The 27967-nt window shown below is 42.6% G+C and overlaps 1 protein-coding gene across 1 annotated transcript in view; it reads right to left on the minus strand.

Annotated features, from left to right (window-relative positions):
* LOC311132587 (adhesion G protein-coupled receptor L3-like) overlaps positions 1–27967 on the minus strand; it is a gene marked incomplete at both ends in the record, with an annotated part of 141346 nt that overhangs the window by 63580 nt on the left and 49799 nt on the right. Inside the window, 4 exons of the mRNA XM_084165842.1 lie at positions 2473–2649; positions 5071–5276; positions 7712–7834; positions 22817–23000. Of these exons, the coding sequence (XP_084021968.1) occupies positions 2473–2649; positions 5071–5276; positions 7712–7834; positions 22817–23000 (690 nt within the window). The remainder of the gene's footprint in view (positions 1–2472; positions 2650–5070; positions 5277–7711; positions 7835–22816; positions 23001–27967) is intronic.

Consider the following 27967-nt stretch of genomic DNA (forward strand, 5'->3'; position numbering starts at 1 on the left):
TATATGTATGTGTATATATATTTATATATGTATGTGTATGTGTATGTATGTATATGTGTATATGTATGTGTATATGTATGTATGTATGTATGTATGTATGTATATATATATATATATATATATATATATATATATATATATATATATATATACAGTGGGGAGAACAAGTATTTGATACACTGCCGATTTTGCAGGTTTTACTACTTACAAAGCATGTAGAGGTCTGTAATTTTTATCATAGGTACACTGTAGAGGTCTGTAATTTTTACATACATACATATATATATATATATATATATATATATATATATATATATATATATATATATATATATATATATATATATATATATACAGTGGGGAGAACAAGTATTTGATACACTGCCGATTTTGCAGGTTTTACTACTTATCTGTGTAAGGATATCAGGGATAAAATTGTAGACCTGCACAAGGCTGGGATGTGCTACAGGACAATAGGCAAGCAGCTTGGTGAGTAGGCAACAACTGTTGGCGCAATTATTAGAAAATGGAAGAAGTTCAAGATGACGGTCAATCACCCTCGGTCTGGGGCTCCATGCAAGATCTCACCTCGTGGAGCATCAATGATCATGAGGAAGGTGAGGGATCAGCCCAGAACTACACGGCAGGACCTGGTCAATGACCTGAAGAGAGCTGGGACCACAGTCTCAAAGAAAACCATTAGTAACACACTACGCCGTCATGGATTAAAATCCTGCAGCGCACGCAAGGTCCCCCTGCTCAAGCCAGTGCATGTCCAGGCCCATCTGAAGTTTGCCAATGACCATCTGGATGATCCAGAGGAGGAATGGGAGAAGGTAATGTGGTCTGATGAGACAAAAATATAGCTTTTTGGTCTAAACTCCACTCGCCGTGTTTGGAGGAAGAAGAAGGATGAGTACAACCCCAAGAACACCATCCCAACCGTGAAGCATGGAGGTGGAAACATCATTCTTTGGGGATGCTTTTCTGCAAAGGGGACAGGACGACTGCACCGTATTGAGGGGAGGGTGGATGGGGCCATGTATCGCGAGATCTTGGCCAACAACCTCCTTCCCTCAGTAAGAGCATTGAAGATGGGTCGTGGCTGGGTCTTCTAGCATGACAACGACCCGAAACACACAGCCAGGGCAACTAAGGAGTGGCTCCGTAAGAAGCATCTCAAGGTCCTGAGTGGCCTAGCCAGTCTCCAGACCTGAAACCAATATAAAATCTTTGGAGGGAGCTGAAAGTACGAATTGGCCAGAGACAGCCCCGAAACCTGAAGGATCTGGAGAAGGTCTGTATGGAGGAGTGGGCCAAAATCCCTGCTGCAGTGTGTGCAAACCTGGTCAAGACCTACAGGAAACGTATGATCTCTGTAATTGCAAACAAAGGTTTCTGTACCAAATATTAAGTTCTGCTTTTCTGATACTTCTGATACTTTTTATCAAATACTTATGTCATGCAATAAAATGCAAATTAATTACTTAAAAATCATACAATGTGATTTTCTGTATTTTTGTTTTAGATTCCGTCTCTCACAGTTGAAGTGTACCTATGATGTAAATTACAGACCTCTACATGCTTTGTAAGTAGGAAAACCTGCAAAATCGGCAGTGTATCAAATACTTGTTCTCCCCACTGTATGTATATATATATATATATAAAACATGGGGGATTGGAAGTGATGCAGACAATTACATTGATGGAAGTTACAATCTATCTGAAATTTTAAGCTGATCTACCCCCCCCCCCCCCCCCCCCCCCCCCCCCCAAAAAAAGAAAAAAAAAGTAATACAAAAGAATTACAAAATTTAAAATAAACGTCAAAGTCAAAAAAAATTAAGTAGCAATATATTTGCTTCAATGTGACGAAATAACATCAATTGAAAAGTAATCTCGGAAATAAGCATCACAGTGAGACACTTAAAAGCACAATAACAAACACCAACAACCCCACATATTTTAGGAGGCACATAAATACAATCTTTATCGTTATCGGTCCATTATACACAGAAAATGTAAATGTGTTAATTTACGCTGTCTCGGTACCCAGCCCCAACACAACTTAAACAGATGCTGATTCTCCTTCAATTCATCAACAATGCATTCAGGTATTCTAAATGCTTTCAAGCATAGTAGGTATGCAGACGATTGAATGGAAGCCTCTTAGCTAGAACTCTTAAAGGTCTAAATGAATTTCCCTCCTGCAAGGGCCACTCTCTCCAACTACTTCAAACAAGGCCTAGCACAAGGCAAGGGGACACCATTAATACACACAACACTAAGGATGCTTTCGGCACAAAAAAATGCTCTTAGATTTGGATCTTAACTCTGTGCCACTCAAACGTGGCACTTTTCTTTTTGTAGAATGTGTATTTTGAAGGTCGCAAAACAGAGCTCTCCATCTTCTACTACTTGAGGAATTTTAATTGCTTCTACGGGACGAGGAGATGGTGGAACAGGCCTTACCTTGACCTCCACGTGAGCCATGAGGACTGCAAAGTTGGTCAGGTGGGTACAAGAGCACGTCGTGTGAGTCCTGTTGGTGCCTAGCAACCGGCAATCTTGCGTCGACCAGTAGCCCGTCATGGTCCGCTTGGAGTAACTCCAGAAAGAACAGTTGGGGTTGAAGCTTTCCTTGGATTGCTGTGGGGGACAAATCACATAACAATTAGCCTATGGGCCCCAGCATAATGGAGCTAATGGGAGGAAAAACACACACACATTGATTGCAGGTTGACTCATGTTTCTTTTCTAAAAGGTTCTGGCTGGGTTAAACGGAAACGCATGGGGCTAATTCCAGGTAAACTCCCATAACCTCAACACGCCACAATGCCATAACTCTAGATCCAGATGAAATATTTAAGAAAAAGCCCCTTAATTCCCTTTTCCGGTGGCGGTCTTTGTTTTAGTTTAATGGCGGCGGCGAGCGGCGGTGGAGCAGCCTTTCATTGTGTTTTTCGACATTTCACTTTAACCTTCACTGTGCGACAATAGACTGCCCCGCTGTTTAATGGCCGCCACCGCCGCTCTCTGCCAGGCGGCAGCCTTAACGGCTAGCGTCGCCTGCCATCCCCCTGGCCCGTTTTAAAACAGTCACTTAAGAGCTTAATGCAGATAAAGCGTGAGAGGAGAGACGTGCCAATGCATAGGAAGGACTCAAATAGTTTTCAACAGGTAAAGTTTCTGGCTATAAGTTTCCCTGATGTGGAAATCCGCCATCTCTTGCACCTAGATATTGCCTGACCACTTCAACTGCACCTTAATCCTATGTGTGTTTAAGGGAATTGTCCATAGCAGAAGACAATCTGGCTGCTTCTCACAATGCAAGCAAAACTGTGACTGTGGAACATGGCCTGCATCCCAAATGGCACCATATAAGGCTCTGATCAAAAGTAAGGCACTGTATATGGAGTAGGATGCCATTTGTGACACATCCATAAATCAGCAGATCCTCTCCAGACATAAATGTCCCATCTTATTGAGTTAACCTACACACAGCCAACCAATGGCTAGTTGGATACAGTGCAGCACTGCGAGGAATAACCAGACCAGGTGACCTTCTGTCCCATTAACAACTTTAATTAATCCATTAAGTGCTGAGGCAAGGAAGCGAAACAATAACTAGAGGACAACCACAGTCCCCTGGGACCAGTGGTCCAACACCTCTGATCTAAGGGCTTTTCATTGTAGAGCGATGGAACAAAAGACTACAGTGAATAGCAGTATAGCCTGGTCCCAGATCTGTTTATGGTGTATAGCCAAGTACTATGGTGGTGTTTTGTATGACAATCAGTGGTGTAGTGGAGGGTAAATAGAATGAAACGCAGTTTACCCACCTTTTGCGGAAGAATGCATTGCAAGTATAAGGAGCGTTACTTTATTCACTGCGACCGGCGATCAAGTTTACCCACCTTTTTTCTTTACCACTACATCACTGATGACAATTAACATAGTAGTTGCCAAGACGACACAAATAGATCTGAACCCAGGCTATCCTTCTCATAGGATAAGTCAGTTTTTGTCACGTTTGGCATGACAATGACCATAGTAGTTGGCAAGACAGCAGAAACAGATCTGGAACCAGGCTATGAGAAGTACTCCTATCCATTAATACTCTAGTGTGTGCATACCTGCAGTTATAGAACCATCCATATAGATTCAGTTAATCTGTTTAGAATATTCTTTAGAAGAATCTTAGAATACTCTTTAAAATAATCAACTTTTTAGAAGACAGAGCAAACAGCTGTTCAGAATAAGACATGTCCTCACTGTCAGAAGTGCACTTGGGAGGAGTCTAGGGAACCACAAACTTACTGTATATAAGAGCACTGTTTTATTGAGATTAGACCAGTGGGGCAAGAAAAACGGCGGACTCCATTATTCTCAGACAGTTCTAGCACCGTGTCTTAAGCGAAAGGCAGTTGGTCCCCGGTAATAACTGCATTGACCCCAACTGTGACATTTCCCATTTCATTTAGAAAAATCTCTCTCTCTCTCCCTCTCTATCTCCCTCTCTCCCTCCCTCTCTCCCGCCCTCCCTCCCTAATAACAGCGTTGGGCGCCGTTGGGAGACAAACCGGGGCTGTTTCATGGAGTCGTGCGAGGGGAAGATAATGCAGTCGGGGGGGAGTTAATGCTCCGCCTATGACTAACCAGCCTTCAGGGACGAACAATAGAACGCTCATATTAGCTCAGCCTTCCAGGTTAGACTGTTCTGTTCTAAAACTAATAGGGAGAAATGAATGAAAACAAAGTTTTGCATCATCAATATGTTATGAAAGATTCTCTTTGTTATTTATGCTTTCTTCTTGCCAAATAAAATGAGGTAAAACTTGAAGATTGGGGCTATGGGGTGACTCCATTAATTTAAAAGTCCAAAATGGATGTACCAATCCCAAATTGCCCCTTGAAGAAAGAAAATTAGTGAAACCCATTATAATCCCATAAAGGTGTGTATAGCCAGACACATGGAAGCAGAAATGAGTCTCTTATTCCTTTGTATTGTAGGCCGACCTTCACTCAGACCAGCTATACTGATATGATACTGATATGTGTGTGTCCTACCTGCAGGTGTTTCAAGGTAAATATGACCGGTTCAGACAGGTAGACTTTGTTGTTCTCTTTGTTGATGGCTGCGGTGATGACGGGAGAGTTGACAATGACAGAATAGTTGGTGGCCATGGCTTCCCTGCCCAGCTTCATGCTGGCATTCTCTGTAGACAGGTAGGCTCCGATGTGTTTGTACAGGACGAAGGCCATCCGGATCTCTCCTAGGAAAAATAATACAGCATGGCTCAGTCACAATTTCTTGAAAATCCGTCCTCTCCTCATCTCCTCCCCTTTGTCTGTAGTGACAGGTGAAAACAATATGGCATAAGCTCATCACTAGGCTGGCTTTCACCAGGTCAGTTCTTTCAGATCAGAGCGATGAAGGAAAGGAGAATTTTTAAGGCAATTGAGACTTGAGACAGAGCCATTGCCACCACTGACGAACTGAAAGTATGTGGTTAAACTGTTTAACCATTCAATATAATGTTATTGTACATGTGACTGAACAGGGCAAATCGAGGTTAAAGTAGCAGAGACATTAGCGCCAGAAAACCAAACAAAATCTCAAAGTGAAAAATTACCCTCAGGTCAACATATGTTTTTTACCATAAATAAAAACGTTTGTAAACCTAGGCTAGATGTTGCCAAGGTTTTATATGCCTACGAGAAACCCACACACATTGAAGAGCACAGGGTCAGCCATAGTGCAGCCGACCTTTGGAACCATTTTGGGGTTAAGTGCCCGCTCAAGGACATAACGGCATTGGACATGCTACAGTTCAACCTACAGATGTCAAATGTTACGGTTCAACAAAGTCTTGGAGCACACAACAACTCCTTAACTTATTCAAATTCATATATTCATAAGACTTTTAAAAATAAGGATGAGTGCAGATTATATGTATTTTGAGGTACGGTTTGATTCCACAGGATTATAGAGTTGAAACTATTTTGGACAACCTATAGAGAAAATGTTTCAAACACATTCGCTGCTCCGAGCATGTTATCAAGAGCAATAAAGGTGTTGAGGCTGAAAGAAATACCTCCGTAGGTACAATAGGTCGATTTAATTCAACTTCAATGAAATGTCATTATTACTTTATTGCACTGACAAAGGCAACAGTTACACTTCCTTGTTTCTTTCCCGACTACCATTGCACTACCTTATCCCTTTCCTGGCGTCTTTCTTTAGACGGCGTATATGAAAGCACACTCCCCTCCCGCCGCAACTTGGATCACTCACTCGAAAAAAGAAAACAATTTGTATGTTACCTCTCAATAAATGGGAAATAAAAGCACATTGAGATATAATGAAACATCAGGCACCGCTGGACATTCATCGAGAGCCGAGAGCACGCGCTAACAGCCTAACTCATTTGCATGAACAAGTAATCAAGTCCAAAAATGGGCCGTGGAGCTCCCGTAGGTAGCCCTGCATTGTGTATAATAGCCTCATTAAAGTCTGAAGCAGCTCTTGAACACAACTAATTCCGCAACCAGGGACCCTCTTTTGTCCATTTGAAGTCGGTATAAAGGTGCTTTACTTTATCAGAGGTTGTATCAGGGGTGGCCAACCTCCCTCCTGGAGAGCTTCCCTTCTGCTTTCTCTCCAGCCCTTATCTAGCACACGTGATTCTACTAATTAACTGCTTTCCATGACCTTGATAGTAGGCAGAATCAGCTGTGTTATAACAGGGTTGGCACAAAACCCTGGTAGATCCAGTATCTCTCTCCTGGAGGAGGGTTGGTCACCGGCTTCTAACACCATTTTGGAACACTTGGAATTATATTGATGTTATTCCAGGGAAACTATTAAATTACTGTGTAACGGGTACAAGTGGTTACACTGGTACTTACAACTTATACGGGTGCATTCAAACCAGACAAACGGACGTGTAAATAACGCAGCAACTTAATGGTTTTCACTAAGAGCAGTGCGTTGGGGGAGGGCCTAGTGTTGCACTGCGCTGTCTGTCAAAACAGTAGCGACAACGTATCTGTCAACCAATTGAAAACAGTTTTTTTACGGAATCCTTTGCCGCGTCGGACCTGCGTTTTGGTTTGAAGGCACCCTAACTCTGCACACGCAAAAAACATGCTAACGGTAAGCAACCCATGCTCTTAACAGCCTGTTAGAAGCAGGTGGTATGCAAGTTTAATTAGCTGCGGGGAAGTTATATTTCTCATTCAGACCAGACCCTGCAAAGGGGCACGTTTTAACTCCCGAGCCCCTCCTCGTAACCTTCAATGCATGTCAAAGCAGCTTATACATTTGTTCCTATTGAATTGACCTACTTTTTCAAAACCTTAGCTAATGGTGAGCAAAAACAGAGTGCCAGCTTTGTTGTTGTTTGAGACACAAATTGCCCCTTTAAGATATTAGAGCCGTTTTCTCCTTTACTGGTTACAAAGAAAAAACTTTTCATACACTCTTATGGCATCAGAAAAGAAGCAAACTATGCATGTAATTATCAATGACAGACTTATCTCAGACAGGGATGTTCAGTCCAGGAGAGCTACTGGGTGTGCAGGCTTTTGTTCCAGCCCAGCACTAACTGATGGAATGGAACAAAAGCCTGCACACCAAATAGTTGTTCAGGACTGGAGTTGGAGACCCCTGATATTTTATTTATTTATTCAAGGCAAAGCCATTTACCGTTTCTCCCATGTTGTTTCAAGGTGCTCGATGACAGGGAGATGGAGTTACCATGGCCGCCACTTTGTGGGAATTTCAGGTCGGGTAGATTTCCTTCCGTACTCATCCGGGCCACCTCCAGCTCTGGACAGAGACAAATTAGAAGAAAAAGGACCATTTAAAGAACCTTATAAGGAGTGAAAGTGTCGACAGTGATGCAAGAGAATTCCATCTGGGATAACATGTGCAGTATATGAATTGAAACCCATGCACCTGCCAGTGCGCTCTGTCAACCTACCAAAACGTGTTAACATTGAACAATAGCTTTACATTGTAATATGTAACTCAGTTCTGCTCTGACTGTATGCATCATAGCACTGGAGGCTGTTTCAGATCAGAGACAAAGCAGACAAAGGGGTAGTAACAACAAAGTTTTTAGAAACACTTGATCAAAAGATACTCCCCTTCCCAACATCAGCTATTATGCATTACATTACGCATTTCACAAACTTCAAATGGATTTCCAAGGCGATACCTTGTCAGATTTTTCTCAGAAGCCTTTTATTCTGATATAATTGATTCCATTCATCAGTGGTTCCTGGGTGTGTTGAATGAAGTACATCATCTGAATTCGGCAGGCTTTGAAGAGTAGCATCCCATTGAAGCCTTCTGATCAACACTGGGTTATACACGTCTCGCAACACTTTCTTCATTGATTTACGAGTAACTGAGGGAGCCTGGTTGTGTACTTCCTCGCTTCGTACGGTTGAAGTCTACTAACTTTTGCCAACTGAGAAAATTGGCCTTCACTTCAAGGAAGCTATCATTTTTGGGGGTGAGCTGAGGGGAAAGTGATGGGTAGACGAGATAGAGACGGATGGTGAAGACAGCCAGGTTTTGGAGCGCCGGCACAACAGCTGTTGTCTGAGGGGAGATAATAATTTGTGGTTTAAAGACTGCTGCATCGTACAGCAGAGGAAAATGAGGCGTTGATAGGAGATTGGCACAAATAATCAGTTTATAAGAGATCCTGTACTTTTCATGTGCTTGAATTTAGTTTGAGAATACAGCACAAGACCCGTGTTAAAATAGTACGTTGTCTTATAAATTCTTCATTTGAGCTTGTCTGGTACAATGGAAACAATGGAATAGTCCCCAAAGTGCAAACCCTGCCCACCTATCACTCCAGGCAGGCCCAATCAAACGTTCTAAGTATTTGAAGGAAAACCAATACTATTTGAACACAGGTCTGGACATTATTGTGTTAATTGGGAGAGATGGCGTCAACGATCTCAAATTTCTTTCAACTTCTGGCTTCAAGGCCACCTCTCGAATGCTTGCACAAAACACCCACAGAGGGAAGGCATAATCTTGTTATTGTGGCTACCCATGGAAAAATAAGTTGTTCTCATGCCATGCCATACTCTCACCTTAAAAAGAAAACCTTGGTATTAACATTCCGTGGCACCCTCGCAACTGCTACACAATGGTGTAAGGGATTATTTTGGAGATGGCGAGATGTATTGCTATTCAACTGGAAAGCGACAATGACCGATATACCTAACAATCCCAGAATTTCAGGGCTAACTGAGTCAGTTGGATGAGCCATGAATTAAAAAGCTATAGACTGGCTTTAGGCATCGCACACACCGCCAATAGATGTTGGTGTGCACGCCGGTTGAAATAACACAGCAGAAATCTGTTCATAAAATCCGTGATGAGCGGGAGTGATGCACAGACACAATCACGCATGCAAACACACAAAAGGTGTAGAGAAGCTTAACACATACAGTGGGGAAAAAAAGTATTTAGTCAGCCACCAATTGTGCAAGTTCTCCCACTTAAAAAGATGAGAGAGGCCTGTAATTTTCATCATAGGTACACGTCAACTATGACAGACAAAATGAGATTTTTTTTTCCAGAAAATCACATTGTAGGATTTGTTATTAATTTATTTGCAAATTATGGTGGAAAATAAGTATTTGGTCAATAACAAAAGTTTCTCAATACTTTGTTATATACCCTTTGTTGGCAATGACACAGGTCAAACGTTTTTTTTAAGTCTTCACAAGGTTTTCACACACTGTTGCTGGTATTTTGGCCCATTCCTCCATGCAGATCTCCTCTAGAGCAGTGATGTTTTGGGGCTGTCACTGGGCAAAACAGACTTTCAACTCCCTCCAAAGATTTTCTATGGGGTTGAGATCTGGAGACTGGCTAGGCCACTCCAGGACCTTGAAATGCTTCTTACGAAGCCACTCCTTCGTTGCCCGGGCGGTGTGTTTGGGATCATTGTCATGCTGAAAGACCCAGCCACGTTTCATCTTCAATGCCCTTGCTGATGGAAGGAGGTTTTCACTCAAAATCTCACGATACATGGCCCCATTCATTCTTTCCTTTACACGGATCAGTCGTCCTGGTCCCTTTGCAGAAAAACAGCCCCAAAGCATGATATTTCCACCCCCATGCTTCACAGTAGGTATGGTGTTCTTTGGATGCAACTCAGCATTCTTTGTCCTCCAAACACAACGAGTTGAGTTTTTACCAAAAAGTTCTATTTTGGTTTCATCTGACCATATGACATTCTCCCAATCCTCTTCTGGATCATCCAAATGCACTCTAGCAAACTTCAGACGGGCCTGAACATGTACTGGCTTAAGCAGGGGGACACGTCTGGCACTGCAGGATTTGAGTCCCTGGCGGCGTAGTGTGTTACTGATGGTAGGCTTTGTTACTTTGGTCCCAGCTCTCTGCAGGTCATTCACTAGGTCCCCCCGTGTGGTTCTGGGATTTTTGCTCACCGTTCTTGTGATCATTTTGACCCCACAGGGTGAGATCTTACGTGGAGCCCCAGATCGAGGGAGATTATCAGTGGTCTTGTATGTCTTCCATTTCCTAATAATTGCTCCCACAGTTGATTTCTTCAAACCAAGCTGCTTACCTATTGCAGATTCAGTCTTCCCAGCCTGGTGCAGGTCTACAATTTTGTTTCTGCTGTCCTTTGACAGCTCTTTGGTCTTGGCCATAGTGGAGTTTGGAGTGTGACTGTTTGAGGATGTGGACAGGTGTCTTTTATACTGATAACAAGTTCAAACAGGTGCCATTAATACAGGTAACGAGTGGAGGACAGAGGAGCCTCTTAAAGAAGAAGTTACAGGTCTGTGAGAGCCAGAAATCTTGCTTGTTTGTAGGTGACCAAATACTTATTTTCCACCATAATTTGCAAATAAAATCATAAAAAATCCTACAATGTGATTTTCTGGATTTTTTTTCTCAATTTGTCTGTCATAGTTGACGTGTACCTATGATGAAAATTACAGGCCTCTCTCATCTTTTTAAGTGGGAGAACTTTCACAATTGGTGGCTGACTAAATACTTTTTTCCCCCACTGTATGTACAGTACCAGTCAAAAGTTTGGACACACCTACTAATTCAAGGGTTTTTCTTTATTTTTACTATTTTCTACATTGTAGAATAATAGTGAAGACATCAAAACTATGAAATAACACATATGGAATCATGTAGTTTCCAAAAAAGTGTTAAACAAATCAAAATGTATTTTATATTTGAGATTCTTCAAAGTAGCCACCCTTTGCCTTGATGAAAGCTTTGTACACTCTTGGCATTCTCTCAACCAGCATCATGAGATAGTCACCTGGAATGCATTTAAATTAACAGGTGTGCCTTCTTAAATCTTTTCAGTCTCCTGAGGGGGAAAAGGCTTTGTCGTGTCCTCTTCATGACTGTCTTGATGTGATTGGACCATGATAGTTTGTTGGTGATGTGGACACCAAGGAACTTGATGCTCTCAACCTGTTCCACTACAGCCCCGTCGATGAGAATGGGGGCGTGCTCGGTCCTCTTTTTCCTGTAGTCCACAATCATCTCCTTTGTCTTGATCACGTTGAGGGAGAGGTTGTTATCCTGGCACCACACAGCCAGGTCTGACCTCCTCCCTATAGTCTGTCTCATCGTTGTTGGTGATCAGGCCTACCACTGTTGTGTCGTCTGCAAACTTATGGAGTCGTGCCTGGCCATGCAGTCATGGGTGAATAGGGAGTACAGGAGGGAACTGAGCACGCACCCCTGAGGGTCCCCCGTGTTGAGGATCAGTGTGGCAGATGTGTTGTTACCTACACTTACCACTGGGGGCGGCCTGTCAGGAAGTCCAGGATCCAGCTGCAGAGGGAGGTGTTTAGTCCCATGGTCCTTAGCTTAGTGATGAGCTTTGAGGGCACTATGGTGTTGAACGCTGAGCTGTAGTCAATGAATAGCATTCTCAAATAGGTGTTCATTTTGTCCAGGTGGGAAAGGGTAGTGTGGAGTGCAATAGAGATTGCATCATCTGTGGATCTGTTGGGGCGGTATGCAAATTGGAGTGGCTCTAGGGTTTCTAGGATAATGGTGTTGATGTGAGCCATGACCAGCCTTTCAAAGCACTTCATGGCTACAGACGAGAGTGCAACAGGTCGGTAGTCATTTAGGCAGGTTATCTTAGTGTTCCTGGGCACAGGGGCTATGGTGGTCTGCTTGAAACATGTTGGTATTACAGACTCAGGGACATGTTGAAAATGTCAGTGACGACACAGTTGGTCAGCGCATGCTCAGAGTACGCGTCCTGGTAATCCGTCTGGCCCTGCGGCCTTGTGAATGTTGACCTGCTTAAAAGTCTTACTCACATCGGCCATGGAGAGCGTGATCACATAGTCATCCGGAACAGCTGATGCTCTCATGCATGCTTCAGTGTTGCTTGCCTCGAAGCAAGCATAGAAGTGATTTAGCTCATCTGGTAGGCTCGTGTCACTGTGTAGTACGATTCAATCTTAGTCCTGTATTGACTCTTTGCCTGTTTGATGGTTTGTCGGAGGGCATAGTGTGATTTCTTATAAGTGTCCGGGTTAGAGTCCCGCTCCTTGAAAGCGGCAGCTCTACCCTTTAGCTCAGTGTGGATGTTGCCTGTAATCCATGGCTTCTGGTTGGGGTATGTACGTACGGTCACTGTGGGGATGACGTCATCGATGCACTTATTGATGAAGCCAGTGACTGATGTGGTGTACTCCTCAATGCCATCAGAAGAATCCCGGAACATATTCCAGTCTGTGCTAGCAAAACGGTCCTGTAGCTTAGCACCTGCGTCATCTGACCACTTCCTTATTAACCGATTCACTGGTGCTATCTGCTTTAGTTTTTGCTTATAAGCAGGAATCAGGAGGATATAGTTATGGTCAGATTTGCCAAATGGAGGGCGAGGGAGAGCTTTGTACGCGTCTGTGTGTGTGGAGTAAAGGTGGTCTAGAGTTTTTTTTCCCTCTGGTAGAATGGATTTAAGTTTCCCTGCATTAAAAGTCCCCGGCCACTAGGAGCGCTGCCTCTGGATGAGCGTTTTCCTGTTCGCTTATGGCCTTATACAGCTCATTGAGTGCAGTCTTAGTGTCAGCATCGGTTTGTGGTGGTAAATACAGCTACGAAAAATATAGATGAAAACTCTCTTGGTAAATAGTGTGGTCTACAGCTTATCATGAGGTACTTTTCCTCAACCTTGAGACTTCCTTAATATTAGATTTTGTGCACCTGCTGTTGTTTACAAATATACACCCCTTGTCTTACCGGAGTCAGCCGTTCTATCCTGCCGATGTAGCGTATATCCCGCCAGCTGTATGCTATCTATGTCGTCGTTCAGCCACGACTCTGTGAAACATAAGATATTACCGTTTTTAATGTCCCGTTGGTAGGATATCCTTGATCGTAGGTTGTCCATTTTGTTTTCCAATGATTGTATGTTGGCTAATAGGACTGACGGAAGAGGCAGATTACTCGCTCGCCGTCGGATCCTTACAAGGCACCCCGACCTACGGCCACGATATCTCTGTCTCTTTCTCATGCGAATGACAGGGATTTGGGCCTTGTCAGGTGACTGTAGAATATCCACGTCCGACTCGTTGAAGAAAACACAATCGTCCAATACGAGATGAGTAATCGCTGTCCTGATATCCAGAAGCTCTTTTTGGTCATAAGAGACGGTGCCAGAAACATTATGTACAGAATAAATTACAAATAATGCGAAAAAACACACATTATAGTACAGTTGGTTAGGGGACCGCAAAACTGCAGCCATCTCCTCCGGCGCCATTATTCCACAACTAGTCGGTCCTTGTCTGGATGAGCTATTGCAGCAGACGGCCACACCGGGTTCCACTCCTATCAGCTAAAAACAAGATGCATCTCCAGTGGGCACACTATCACCAACACTGGACAATTGAGGAGTGAAAAAGCATTGCCTGGTCCGACGTATCCCGGTTCATGTTGCATCATGCTGATGGCAGAGTCAGGATTTGGCGAGTCCATGGCCCCATCCTGCCTGGTGTCAACGATACAGGCTGGTGGCAGTGGTGTAATGGTGTGGGGAATGTTTTCCTGGCACATGTCAGGTCCCATGATACCAATTCAGCAACGTTTCCATGCCCCGAAGAATTCAGGCTGTTCTGAAGGGAAAGGGGGGTCCGACCTGGTACTAGATGGGTGTACATAATAAACTGGCCACTGAGTGTATTTCCAGCAACCAGAGCATAAAAACAGGAAACATATCCTGGGTAAGCTTTTGTATTCCTTGTGAGTACATACAAATGTACATTTTTCACACACAAACAAAGACTACAAGCGCATACATTATTCAAACATTGCCTCGGAGAGAGCATTCAACGGAGCAGTGGACACACGAGAGCACCAGCACCATTGAGAGCATCTTGACTGGCTGCATCACCGCTTGGTATGACAACTGCTTGGCATCTGACCGTAAGGCGCTACAGAGGGTAGTGCGTACGGCCCAGTACATCACTGGGGCCGAGCTCCCTGCCACCCAGGTCTATACCAGGCGGTGTCAGAGGAAGGCCCTAAAAATTGTCAAAGACTCCAGCCACACAAGTCATAGGCTGGCAAGCGGTACTGCAAGGCAAGCAGTACCGGAGCGCCAAGTCTGGGACCAAAAGGCTCCTGAACAGCTTCTAACCCCAAGCCATAAGACTGCTGAACAGTTAATCAAATGGCTACCCGGACTATATGCATTGACCCCCTTTTTTTTGGACTGACTCTTGCACTGGCTCTATGCACACACTCACACATACAGTACTACACTACAACACACACACACACAGACACACACTATATATATATATATATATATATATATATATATATATATATATATATATATACACATACACACACTCACACACACAAACCACACACATGCATATTGACGCCAGACACACACACACACTCTTCAAATATGCTGCTGCTTCTCTTGTTTATTATCTATCCTGATTGCCTAGTCACTTTTACCCTACCTACATGTACAGTGAGGGAAAAAAGTATTTGATCCCCTGCGGATTTTGTACGTTTGACCACTGACAGAGACATGATCAGTCTATAATTTTAATGGTAGGTTTATTTGAACAGTGAGAGACAGAATAACAAAAAAATCCAGAAGAACGCATGTCAAAAATGTTATAAATTGATTTGCATTTTATTGAGGTAAATAAGCATTTGACCCCTCTGCAAAACATGACTAAGTACTTGGTGGCAAAACCCTTGTTGGCAATCCTTATGTCATGCAATAAAATGCAAATTAATTACTTAAAAATCATATAATGTGATTTTCTGGATTTTTGTTTTAGATTCCGTCTCTAACAGTTGAAGTGTACATATGATAAAAATTACAGACCTCTACATGCTTTGTAAGTAGGAAAACCTGCAAAACCGGCAGTGTATCACATACTTGTTCTCCCCAGTGTATATGTGCTTTCTTGAGCAGGGGGACCTTGCGGGCGCTGCAGGATTTCAGTCCTTCACGGCATAGTGTGTTACCAATTGTTTTCTTGGTGACTATGGTCCCAGCTGCCTTGAGATCATTGACAAGATCCTCCCGTGTAGTTCTGGGCTGATTCCTCACCGTTCTCATGATCATTGCAACTCCACGATGTGAGATCTTGCATGGAGCCCCAGGCCGAGGGAGACTGACAGTTATTTTGTGTTTCTTCCATCTGCGAATAATCACACCAACTGTTGTCACCTTCTCACCAAGCTGCTTGGCGATGGTCTTGTAGCCCATTCCAGCCTTGTGTAGGTCTACAATCTTGTCCCTGACATCCTTGGAGAGCTCTTTGGTCTTGGCCATGGTGGAGAGTTTGGAATCTGATTGATTGATTGCTTCTGTGGACAGTTGTATTTTATACAGGTAACAAGCTGAGATTAGGAGCACTCCCTTTAAGAGTGTGCTGCAAATCTCAGCTCGTTACTTGTATAAAAGATACCTGGGAGCCAGAAATCTTTCTGATTGAGAGGGGGTCAAATACTTATTTCCCTCATTAAAATGCAAATCAATTCATAACATTTTTGACATGCGTTTTTCTGGATTCTTTTGTTGTTATTCTGTCTCTCACTGTTCAAATAAACCTACCATTAACATTTTAGACTGATCATTTCTTTGTCAGTGGGCAAACATACAAAATCAGCAGCGCATCAAATACTTTTTTTCCCTCACTGTACATATTACCTCAATTACTGTACCTCAACTACCTCATACTTCTGCACATTGTCTCGGTACCAGTACTCCTTGTATATAGCCTCGTTATTGTTATTTTATTGTGTTACTAGTTCCTTTTTTTATTTAGCAAATTTAACTATGCATTGTTGGGAAAGGGCTCATAAGTAAGCATTTCAAGTCTACACCTGTTGCATTCGGCGCATGTGACAAATACAATTTGATTTGATTTGATTTGGCATGGTTATTTTGTGGGTCTAAATACTTATGTATGTACTTATGCATGTACAGTGGCTTGTGAAAGTGTTCACCCCCCCCCTCTGCATTTTTCCTATTTTGTTGCCTTACAACCTGGAATTAAAATGGATTTTTGGGGGGTTTGTATAATTTGATTTACACAACATGCCTACCACTTTGAAGATGCAAAATATGTTTTATTGTGAAACAAACAAGAAATAAGACAATAAAACAGAAAACTTGAGCATGCTTAAATATTCACCCACAAAGTCAATACTTTGTAGGGACACCTTTTGCAGCAATTACAGCTGCAAGTCTCTTGGGGTATGTCTCTATAAGCTTGGCACATCTAGCCACTGGGAATTTTGCCCATTATTCAAGGCACAACTGCTCCAGCTCCTTCAAGTTGGATGGGTTCCGCTGGTCTACAGCAATCTTTAAGTCATACCAAAGATTCTCAATTGGATTGAGGTCTGGGCTTTGACTAAACCATTGATTCCAAGACATTTAAATGTTTCCCCTTAAACCACTCGATTGTTGCTTTAGCAGTATGCTTAGGGTTATTGTCCTGCTGGAAGGTGAACCTCCGTCCCAGTCTCAAATCTCTGGAAGACTGAAACAGATTTCCCTCAAGAATGTCCCTGTATCTAGCGCCATCCATCATTCCTTCAATTCTGACCAGTTTTACAGTCCCTGTCGATGAAAAACATCCCCACAGCATGATGCTGCCACCACCATGCTTCACTGTGGGGATGGTGTTCTCGGGGTGATGAGAAGTGTTGGGTTTGTGCCAGACATAGCGTTTTCCTTGATGGCCAAAAAGCTCAATTTTAGTCTCATCTGACCAGAGTCTCCCACATGCCTTTTGGCGAACACCAAACGTGTTTGCTTATTTTTTTCTTTAAGCAATGGCTTTTTTCTGGTCACTCTTCCGTAAAGCCCAGCTTTGTGGAGTGTACGGCTTAAAGTGGTCTTATGGACAGATACTCCAATCTCCGCTGTGGAGCTTTGCAGCTCCTTCAGGGTTATCTCTGGTCTCTTTGTTTGGTCCGTGAGTTTTGGTGGGCGGCCCTCTTTTGGCAGTTTTGTTGTGGTGCCATATTCTTTCAATTTTTTAAATAATGGATTTAATGGTGCTCCGTGGGATGTTCAAAGTTTGGGATATTTTTTTATAACCCAACCCTGATCTGTACTTCTCCACAACTTTGTCCTTGACCTGTTTGGAGAGCTCCTTGGTCTTCATGGTGCCGCTTGCTTGGTGGTGCCCCTTGCTTAATGGTGTTGCAGACTCTGGGGCCTTTTAGAACAGGTGTATATATACTAAGATCATGTGACACTTAGATTGCACACAGGTGGACTTTATTTAACTAATTATGTGACTTCTGAAGGTAATTGTTTCAACTATATCTTATTTAGGGGCTTCATAGCAAAGGGGGTGAATACATATGCACGCACCACTTATTCATATTGATTTTTTTAGAATTTTTTGAAATAAGTTATTTTTTTCATTTCACATTCCCAATTTGATTAATTCCCTGACGCAGTCTGCTTCATTCGACTTGGCAGACCTATACGTTAAGGTTGCCATGGCAGCAGGAGCCTAAAGAAATCCCCTATCCCTTTATGCTGAGGGTGATATATAATAACATAATCTTTCCCTAATGCTCAATACACGCTGGTAGTTTCTTCAGCTAGCAAACGTGTTTTATTCACTCACCTCCTTCCCCTCGTCTTTCCCCGTTCCTTACAAATATGTTCAACAACCGTTTGAAATGTAAACTGTTGATTTGTTAAGTCCACAATTCAACAACAGTTGTTCAAAGCCTTACTGTATCTTCCCGTTTCATCCCCCAGGGGCATGGGGAAGAATGTTTAGATGTTTCAACCATCTAATTTCTGTGTACATGGATGTTTCCTGCAAAAACTGACAGCTAAGGGCAATAGGGGGAGAGTGTAAACATTCCACTATCACTCAACTGCTTTTAATATATATATCAATACATTTCCTCAGAAGACCCTCAGGCCTTGACCATTGATCCATTACGCATAGAACTGAGGGTTAAATCAAGTTAAGGTATTCATATGGATATAAACAAAGTCATTTAAGATAACTAAGTCAATTTATAGGTGACCACCAACGGAGAAGTCACCCATTCCTAAACGGGCTGAACTTGACCTCTAAGAGTCAGGGAACGTTTAGTGGTTGACCTTTGATCTCATTTGGAATTAATGGATATTAGAGCACCCAGCATCAATAGCCAGAAGGTTCTCTGTGTAATCTGAACTATGGTTGTGTCACAAATGGCATCCTATTCCGAATATAGTGCACTACAAATGACCAGGGCCCATAGGGTTCTGATCAAAACTAGTGCACTACATAGGGAATAGGATGCTGTTTGGGATGCAACTAATGAGGAGAACAAGATATATATGAGACACTTGATATAGCTATAGTCAATTGAAAGACCACATAATCAAATATCCTGGAGAACAGCACAAATAAATGAAATCAAGTACAGCGGGGAAAAAAAGTATTTAGTCAGCCACCAATTGTGCAAGTTCTCCCACTTAAAAAGATGAGAGAGGCCTGTAATTTTCATCATAGGTACATGTCAACTATGACAGACAAATTGAGAAAAAAAAATCCAGAAAATCACATTGTAGGATTTTTAATGAATTTATTTGCAAATGATGGTGGAAAATAACTATTTGGTCACCTACAAACAAGCAAGATTTCTGGCTCTCACAGACCTGTAACTTCTTCTTTAAGAGGCTCCTCTGTCCTCCACTCGTTACCTGTATTAATGGCACCTGTTTTAACTTGTTATCAGTATAAAAGACACTTGTCCACAACCTCAAACAGTCACACTCCAAACTCCACTATGGCCAAGACCAAAGAGCTGTCAAAGGACACCAGAAACAAAATTGTAGACCTGCACCAGGCTGGGAAGACTGAATCTGCAATAGGTAAGCAGCTTGGTTTGAAGAAATCAACTGTGGGAGCAATTATTAGGAAATGGAAGACATACAAGACCACTGATAATCTCCCTCGATCTGGGGCTCCACGCAAGATCTCACCCTGTGGGGTCAAAATGATCACAAGAACGGTGAGCAAAAATCCCAGAACCACACGGGGGGACCTAGTGAATGACCTGCAGAGAGCTGGGACCAAAGTAACAAAGCCTACCATCAGTAACACACTACGCCGCCAGGGACTCAAATCCTGCAGTGCCAGACGTGTCCCCCTGCTTAAGCCAGTACATGTCCAGGCCCGTCTGAAGTTTGCTAGAGTGCATTTGGATGATCCAGAAGAGGATTGGGAGAATGTAATATGGTCAGATGAAACCAAAATATAACTTTTTGGTAAAAACTCAACTCGTCGTGTTTGGAGGACAAAGAATGCTGAGTTGCATCCAAAGAACACCATACCTACTGTGAAGCATGGGGGTGGAAACATCATGCTTTGGGGCTGTTTTTCTGCAAAGGGACCAGGACGACTGATCCTTGTAAAGGAAAGAATGAATGGGGCCATGTATCGTGAGATTTTGAGTGAAAACCTCCTTCCATCAGCAAGGGCATTGAAGATGAAACGTGGCTGGGTCTTTCAGCATGACAATGATCCCAAACACACCGCCCGGGCAATGAAGGAGTGGCTTCGTAAGAAGCATTTCAAGGTCCTGGAGTGGCCTAGCCAGTCTCCAGATCTCAACCCCATAGAAAATCTTTGGAGGGAGTTGAAAGTCTGTGTTGCCTAGCGACAGCCCCAAAACATCACTGCTCTAGAGGAGATCTGCATGGAGGAATGGGCCAAAATACCAGCAACAGTGTGTGAAAACCTTGTGAAAACTTACAGAAAATGTTTGACCTGTGTCATTGCCAACAAAGGGTATATAACAAAGTATTGAGAAACTTTTGTTATTGACCAAATACTTATTTTCCACCATAATTTGCAAATACATTCATTAAAAATCCTACAATGTGATTTTCTGGAATTTTTCTTCTCATTTTGTCTGTCATAGTTGACGTGTACCTATGATGAAAATTACAGGCCTCTCTCATCTTTTTAAGTGGGAGAACTTGCACAATTGGTGGCTGACTAAATACTTTTTTCCCCCACTGTAGTTAAACAACAGAAAAACACATTTTAAAAATCATTAAGAAACACTTTGCAGAATTGATGCATCATGCCATTTTGGTAATCTAAATAGCTATACAATAGCTATATATACACTGAACAAAAATATAAATGCAACAGATGTCTCAGGTTTTGAGGGAGTGTGCAATTGGCATACTGACTGCAGGAATGTCCACCAGAACTGTTGCCAGAAAATGTACTTTCTCTACAATAAGCCGCCTTCAACGTTGTTTTTGAGAATTTGGCAGTACGTCCAACCGGCCTCACAACCGCAGACCACGTGTATCTACGCCAGCCCAGGACCTCCACATCCATCCTGCGGGATCGTCTGAGACCAGCCACCCCGACAGCTGATGAAACTGAGGAGTATTTCTGTCTGTAATAAAGCCCTTTTGTGGGGAAAAACTCATTATGATTGGCTGGGCCTGGCTCCCAAGTGGGTGAGCCTATGCCCAGGGGCTGCCCAGTCATGTGAAATCCATAGATTTCGTTATATGAACAGTAACGCAGTAAAATCGTTAAAAAATGTTGCAGGTTGCGTTTCTATTTTTGTTCAGTATAAAATAGTTAAACAACACTACAACAAAATCCAACTTGCCTCCATGGAACAATCACTGGATAACTTGTTTTACAATATATCCCAATATCTGAATTATCACATTCAGGTTCTGAAAAAACTTGAATACACTAGCTTAGAATTTTCTCCTCATTAAACTCAAGGACCCCACACACCCCTGCCACTCCCTTACTGTTGGGCAGACGGTATCAGAGCATGAGGTCTGATAACAGGCTCAGAGACAGATTCTATCTACAAACCATCAGACTGCTGAATACTTGAACTGGACCACATGCTCTGATTCTCCACACCTTAGCACACTTATGCACTCACTCATGCACACACTCACTCATGCACACACCCACACACACACACACACACACACACACACACATTCATGCTACACACACATCACACCTGCTGCTACCAGACTCTTATTATACTGCTCAGTTTAAAAACTCCCCCTCATCCCCAATACACGTGTAAATATTGGATTATCAATTGTCCTTCCTGTATTATACTGATGCTAAAATGTTTATTCTATTCTACTGAGCCATTTACTTTATGTTCGTATTCTTATCTTTATTATTTCTTAATGTTGTTGCATTGTCGAGAAGGAACATGCACGTTTCGTTGGACGGTGTATGCCATGCGACTAATAAAACGTGAAACTTGAGACTAAACTCAAAAAATGACTAAGACTGTGGATGCGTCTCAAATGGCACCCTATTCCTTATGTAGTGCACTACTTTTGACCGGGGCCCATAGGGCTCGGGTCAAAAGTAGTGCACTATATCGGGAATAAGGTGCCATTTGGGACACAAGTAAAGCCATCTTGCCTACACTCTCTTCACCGAGAGGCTGCATGACCGTACAGGAATTTAGTTTGTCCCAATTGATTTCCTTAGACGACCAAAACAAATCACGTTAGGATGGCTAATGCTTGTATTACTGGCAATTGGAGGCGAGGCAGAAAATGTAGTAATCTGTTTAATCGGATGTGATTAGACAACAGCCACTGTTCTTCCAGACTAGACACTTTTCCTGCTTGTTTTGCTATGTAAAATGTTATAGTCTTTGTATGTACAGTAGTATATTGTAATACAATAACATAACATATGCCATTTAGCAGACACTTTTATCTAAAGCGACTTACAGTAGTGCGTACATACATTTTCATATGGGTGGCCCCAGCGGGAATCAAACCCACAATCCTGGCAGTGCAAGGGGCCATGCCTACCAACTGAGCCACACAGGACCAATCTTGTATATACCAGAAGTATTATGTACAGTACATCAAGAGATGACAGTGTTTGCGATCACACTGTCCTATGACGGCTATGAAAAGGTTTGTAAAACATTCAGTCAATCGTGTCTCTTACACATCCTAGAAATCATGTTCTGGCAGGTTGACGGCTCCTCTTGTGTTCACCAGTGTACAAAACAGTGTCTGAAGAGTTATTTTTACCACATCAATAAGTTCTAACACTGTGTGTGTGTGTGTGTGTGTGTGTGTGTGTGTGTGTGTGTGTGTGTGTGTGTGTATGACTGCCTGCATCCGTGCATGTGTGTGTGTGATAAGATCTAATTTAATGTTGGTGCTGTGTGATTGGGTCTTTATGCCTCTGTGTGTGTACGTGGGTCTCGGTCTGTACTCACGGATGTTGTCTGTGTTCTCCTGCACGATGTCCGTCTTGAGTAGGTTGTCAGCCAGAACGAAGGCCCCCTGCTCCACTGTGTCCAGTAGCATGGTGGCTGCTCTCAGCTGCTCCCCGGTGCTCAGGTCCCTCCACGCCGACTGGGCCTGGGGCTGAAGCAGGTTGTTCACAGTCTCCACCATAGCCTGCACCAGACAACAAGGAGAGTTAGCGACATGACAATAGTGGAGGTGGATAACCAACCAGAGCATCAGTAGGGAGCTAGCAAGGGAAGCTAACAAGGGCATCAGTATGGGTTACGGAAGGACTTTAGACTGTAGTATCACCAATTTACATGAATAATGGGTCATTTAAAAGGGGTAGTTAACAAAGGACTTTTCAGAGGGAGAAATATCAGGTAAGGGTAGTCAAATGTCTTGCTATCGGCATTTCTAAGTCTTTAATTGCTCACAACTTCTCCTCTTGTCTGGTGATTGCTCTCTTTTCTTTCTCCCTGGTTTATTGGTTTCAGATTGTTCATTTATTGTGAGATTAGGGAAAACATAATTGACGTTAAACAATATTAATAGACAGTGTTCCTCAGCGAGTGGTCGTCCTGAGTAGCCAACAAATTGTGTACCACCATTGGCTTCTGTACTAAATCATATTATATTATCATTAATTAATGGTATTCTGTTTCAGTGTGTTAATGTAGCATGGAGGATGGGGATTATTGGGGGTGAATACATTCATGGACCATTCATGGAAATGCATCAGCCTGGCCTACACCTGTTCTGTGATGTATATAATGTCATTGTTTCTCTTGGTACGATTTACCATTGACTGTTTGTCTCCACACATTCACCCCAGCTCAATGTTGCTATGAATAATTTTTAACATCTCCCACGATCCTGCATAAATCTGTGACTAACCATACCTGATATTTCTCCCTCTGAAAAGTCCTGGCATAACTTTGTTAACTAACCCTTTTAAAGGACACATTGTTCATGTCAAACCAGAATGGTAAGTCTTACCAAGAGAAACAATGACATTCTAAACAGTGCATTCGGAAACTATTCAGACCCCTTTACTTTTTCCACATTTTGTTACGTTACAGCCTTATTCTAAAATGGATTAAATTGTTGTTTTTCCTTATCAATCTACACACAATACCCCATAATGACAAAGCAAAAACATGTTTTTAGACATTTTTGCAAATGTATAAAAACTAAACAAAAATGAAATATCACATTTTCATAAGTATTCAGACCCTTTACTGAGTACTTTGTTGAAGCACCTTTGGCAGCGATTACAGCCTTGAGTCTTCTTGGTTATGACGCTACAAGCTTGGCACACCTGTATTTGGGGAGTTTCTCCCATTCTTCTCTGCAGATCCCCTCAAACTCTGTCAGGTTGGATGGGGAGAGTCACTGCACAGCTATGTTCAGGTCTCTCCAGATATGTTAGATCGGGTTCAAGTCCGGGCTCTGGCTGGGCCACTCAAGGACATTTAGAGACTTGTCCCGAAGCCACTAATGCGTTGTCTTGGCCGTGTGCTTAGGATCATTGTCGTGTTGGATGGTGAACCTTCGCCCCTGTCTGAGATCCTAAGCGCTCTGGAGCAGGTTTTCATCAAGGATCTCTGTACTTTGCTCCATTCATCTTTCCATCGATCCTGACTAGTCTCCCAGTCCCTGCCACTGAAAAACATCCCCACAGCATGATGCTGCCACCACCATGCTTCACTGTAGGGATGGTGCCAGGTTTCCTCCAGACGTGACACTTGGCATTCAGGCCAAAGAGTTCAATCTTGGCTTCATCAGACCAGAGAATCCTTTAGGTGCCATTTGGCAAACTCCAAGCAGGCTGTCATGTGCCTTTTCCTGAGGAGTGGCTTCCGCCTGACATAAAGGCCTGATTGATGGAGTGCTGCAGAGATGGTTGTGCTTCTGGAAGGTTCTCCCATCTCCACAGAGGACCTCTGGAGCTCTGTCAGAGTGACCATTGGGTTCTTGGTCACCTCTCTGACCAAGGCCCTTCTCCCCCGATTGCTCAGTTTGGCCGGGCGGCCAGCTCTAGGAAGAGTATTGGTGGTTCCACATTTCTTCTATTTAAGAATGATGGAGGCCACTGTGTTCTTGGGGACCTTCAATGCTGCAGAAATTTTTTGGTACCCTTCCCCAGATCTGTGCCTCGACACAATCCTGTCTCTGAGCTCTACGGACTCCAATCAAGTTGTAGAAACATCTCAAGGATGATCAATTGAAACAAGATGCACCTGAGCTCAATTTCGAGTCTCATAGCAAAGGGTCTGAATACATTTTCAAAAAATATACAAAACTGTTTTCGCTTTGTCATTATAGGGTATTGTGTGTAGATTGATGTGGATTTTTTTATTTATTTAATCAATTTTAGAATAAGACTATAATGTAACAAAATGTGGAAAAAGTCAAGGGGTCTGATTACTTTCCGAATGCACTGTACATCACAGAACAGGTGTAGGCCAGGCTGACACATGTAGGCCAGGCTGACACATGTAGGCCAGGCTGATGCAACCCCCAATAATTCCCATCCTCCATGCCACATTAACACATACATGTAAACACACTGAAACAGAATACCATTAATTAACCATCATCTAATATTATTTAGTACAGAAGCCAATGGTGGTACACAATTTTTTGTTGTCGGCTACTCAGGACGACCACTCGCTGAGGAACACTGTCTATTAATGCTGTTTAACCTCAATTATGTTTTCCCTAATCCCACAATAAATGAACAAATCTGAAACCAATAAACCAGGGAGAAAGAAAAGAGAGCAATCTCCAGACAAGAGGAGAAATTGTGGGCAATTAAAGACTTAGAAACGCCGATGGCAAGACATTTGAATAGAATACTAATTGGTCAACCTAAACTATTCCATCCCTCTGATGAAACAGAAGAAAATGCATTATCATAACTGAAAATTCTGTCCATGAATAGGTGTTTGCACGGCATTCACAGGTGCTTTTTCATCTTAAAATCTAATAATCCAACATTGATGAGTACAATTGAAAAAAGGGTTTCACAGAACAGACTGAGAAAAATAATAATTCATAATTTGAAATAAATCATCACAGCCTCTCTGATATCCCACGGCTTCAAAGGCCAATTTACGCCTCCTCATTTGCAAAGATGGACACCGCGCTTGATCGTAAATGCTCGTTGGCGAGAATCTAAGGGAGAAACATCAAGCCTTTTAAGAGGGGGGAAGAAAGCTCCTCCAACATCGCATACGGCAATACCTTGGTATGATCCCTGCGGCTACAGTAGGTTCCGTTTTGATCAATGGACAATGAAAGGGAATAGAAGTTTCAGAGTTGATTCCAGAACAGCGGGTTCCAAAACAGCGGGGGTACGAAACCTCAGGCAATGCAATGAGAAAACAGCCCATCGGAGCTGCCCTGCAGAATCAAACTGATAGAGATAATAAAAAAAGCCTAATACTATAAACATTATAGGCAACATAATCCATACACATAAGAGTTATCGGCCTCCAATGAATTATGTAGTGGCAGCTAAACTAGACTATATCTGGTACAGAATAGACAAGAGGATGATGAAGAGAGGTGGTTGTATTCAACTCCCGAGTGCGCTGAGACGAAGGGAACATCAAATAGCACCAGCTGGCTATTCCACACTCCCCAGCGCACAAACGCTGTCTTTAAGGCAGGCAAGCGCCCAACTTTGATGTAATTATTCATTATCTTCAGCCAATCTCAAATCGTACCTTTTGACATTAACAGAGACGCCGAGGTTGATTGGCTCTCAATTAAGGAGCTTTTTCTCTGCGGCACTGGAATATTTTCCCCTTCGCCAGATCTGGTTTAAATATGATGAAGTCTGAAACTGCAATCTACTAAGCAATCTGTCCTTCCAGAGTGTACATGCTGGAGCCATCAACAACGTGATAAACTTCATTTTGTGTTAAGCCACAGAATTAGGTGCAGTCTTTGGGTATGGCACATAATAGGATAGCATTTGCAAGTCAGTGCGACACAAAGATATATTTTGGATAGGGGTACTCAGAAATAATAGGGCATTGATTAGTGTGCGGATTCAAGTATAAAGCCCCTCATTTTGAATCAGAAAGTCAAATTATGATGGGTTTAGCTGCTTAATATGGGGTTATGATGCTTATCTGTGGACCTAACAGAGAACAAGTCAATTATGCATATAAATCTGGATGTATTTGGGCTTCAAAATGCCGGTTTTGAGGATATGGATAATCTCTGTTACATGAGCTTTGACCTAGCTACAAAAGATGGAAATAAAACAGAGCCATTACCGGACGCATTATTGTATGACATGACATGACAACTGGGTCAATCATCTTCATGGACTTACAGCAAATGTATAAAGGGCATATTGGAGGGTTTAAACAGACATAAAATGTGTATACAGGAAAAAGCTATATTGTTCTATGGTTTGTTTAATGTCAATTCCCAGCATAATCAAGCAAATGAGAAAACAATATGAGAAATAAAGAGGAAGCTGCATCAACCCATCTGTTTTGCCATTTATAAATGTATTATGCAATGTGTTTCCATGGGCTAACAGCAGTAAGGCCAAATTCAATGAATCACCATCCTCTACACTGCCTTCGGAAAGTATTCAGACCCCTTAACTTTTTCCACATTTTGTTACGTTACAGCCTTATTCTAAAATTGATTTAAAAGAATTCCCCTTATCAATCTACACACAATACCCCATAATGACGAAGCTAGAATAGTATTTTTTTCTTTTTGCTAATTTATTTATTTATTAAAATATTACATTTTCATAAGTATTCAGACCCTTTACTCAGTACTTTGTTGAAGCACCTTTGGCAGCGATTACAGCCTCGAGTCTTCTTGGGTATGACACTACAACCTTGGCACACCTGTATTTGGAGAGTTTCTCCCATTCTTCGCCGCAGATCCTCTCAAGCTCTGTCAGGTAGGATGGGGAGTGTTGCTGCACAGCTATTTTCAGGTCTCTACAGAGATGTTCGATCGGGTTCAAGTCCGGGCTCTGGCTGGGCCACTCAAGGACATTCAGAGACTTGTCCCGAAGCCAATCCTGCGTTGTCTTGGCTGTGTGCTTAGGGTCGTTGTCGTGTTGGAAGGTGAACCTTCGCCCCAGTCTGAGGTAC

The sequence above is a fragment of the Coregonus lavaretus genome, assembly GCF_964263955.1.
Source record: "Coregonus lavaretus genome assembly, chromosome: 7".
Taxonomy (NCBI): Eukaryota; Metazoa; Chordata; class Actinopteri; order Salmoniformes; family Salmonidae; genus Coregonus; species Coregonus lavaretus.